The sequence below is a fragment of the Tupaia chinensis genome, unplaced genomic scaffold, assembly GCF_000334495.1.
Source record: "Tupaia chinensis unplaced genomic scaffold, TupChi_1.0 Scaffold000067_2, whole genome shotgun sequence".
NCBI classification, from domain to species: Eukaryota; Metazoa; Chordata; class Mammalia; order Scandentia; family Tupaiidae; genus Tupaia; species Tupaia belangeri.
Window position 1 is genome coordinate 25458 of NW_006159527.1, and position 300 is coordinate 25757.

The window sequence follows — 300 nt, forward strand, 5'->3', positions numbered from 1 at the left end:
GCCGGCACAGGCCAGGGAGGCAGGGAGCCCGGCTGGGAGGCGCCCCAGCTGCCCCCTGCCAAGCGGCGCAAGTCCGAGTCGCCCGACGTGGACCAGGCCAGCTTCTCCAGCGACAGCCCGCAGGATGACACGCTCACGGAGCACCTGCAGAGCGCCATCGACAGCATCCTGAACCTCCAGCAGGTCCCTGGCCGGACACCTGCGCCCCCGTACCCCCACGCCGCCCCCGCGGCCGTCACGCCCTCCTCCCCGTCGCCTCTGCACAGGCCCGAGGCCTACCCCCCCTCCAGTCACAACGCC

At 73.7% G+C, this 300-nt stretch overlaps 1 protein-coding gene across 1 annotated transcript in view; it reads left to right on the top strand.

Moving 5' to 3' along the window:
* LOC102476398 (BRD4-interacting chromatin-remodeling complex-associated protein-like) overlaps positions 1–300 on the top strand; it is a gene marked incomplete at its 5' end in the record, with an annotated part of 18932 nt that overhangs the window by 15604 nt on the left and 3028 nt on the right. Inside the window, 1 exon segment of the mRNA XM_027767301.1 lies at positions 7–297. Within this exon segment, the coding sequence (XP_027623102.1) occupies positions 7–297 (291 nt within the window).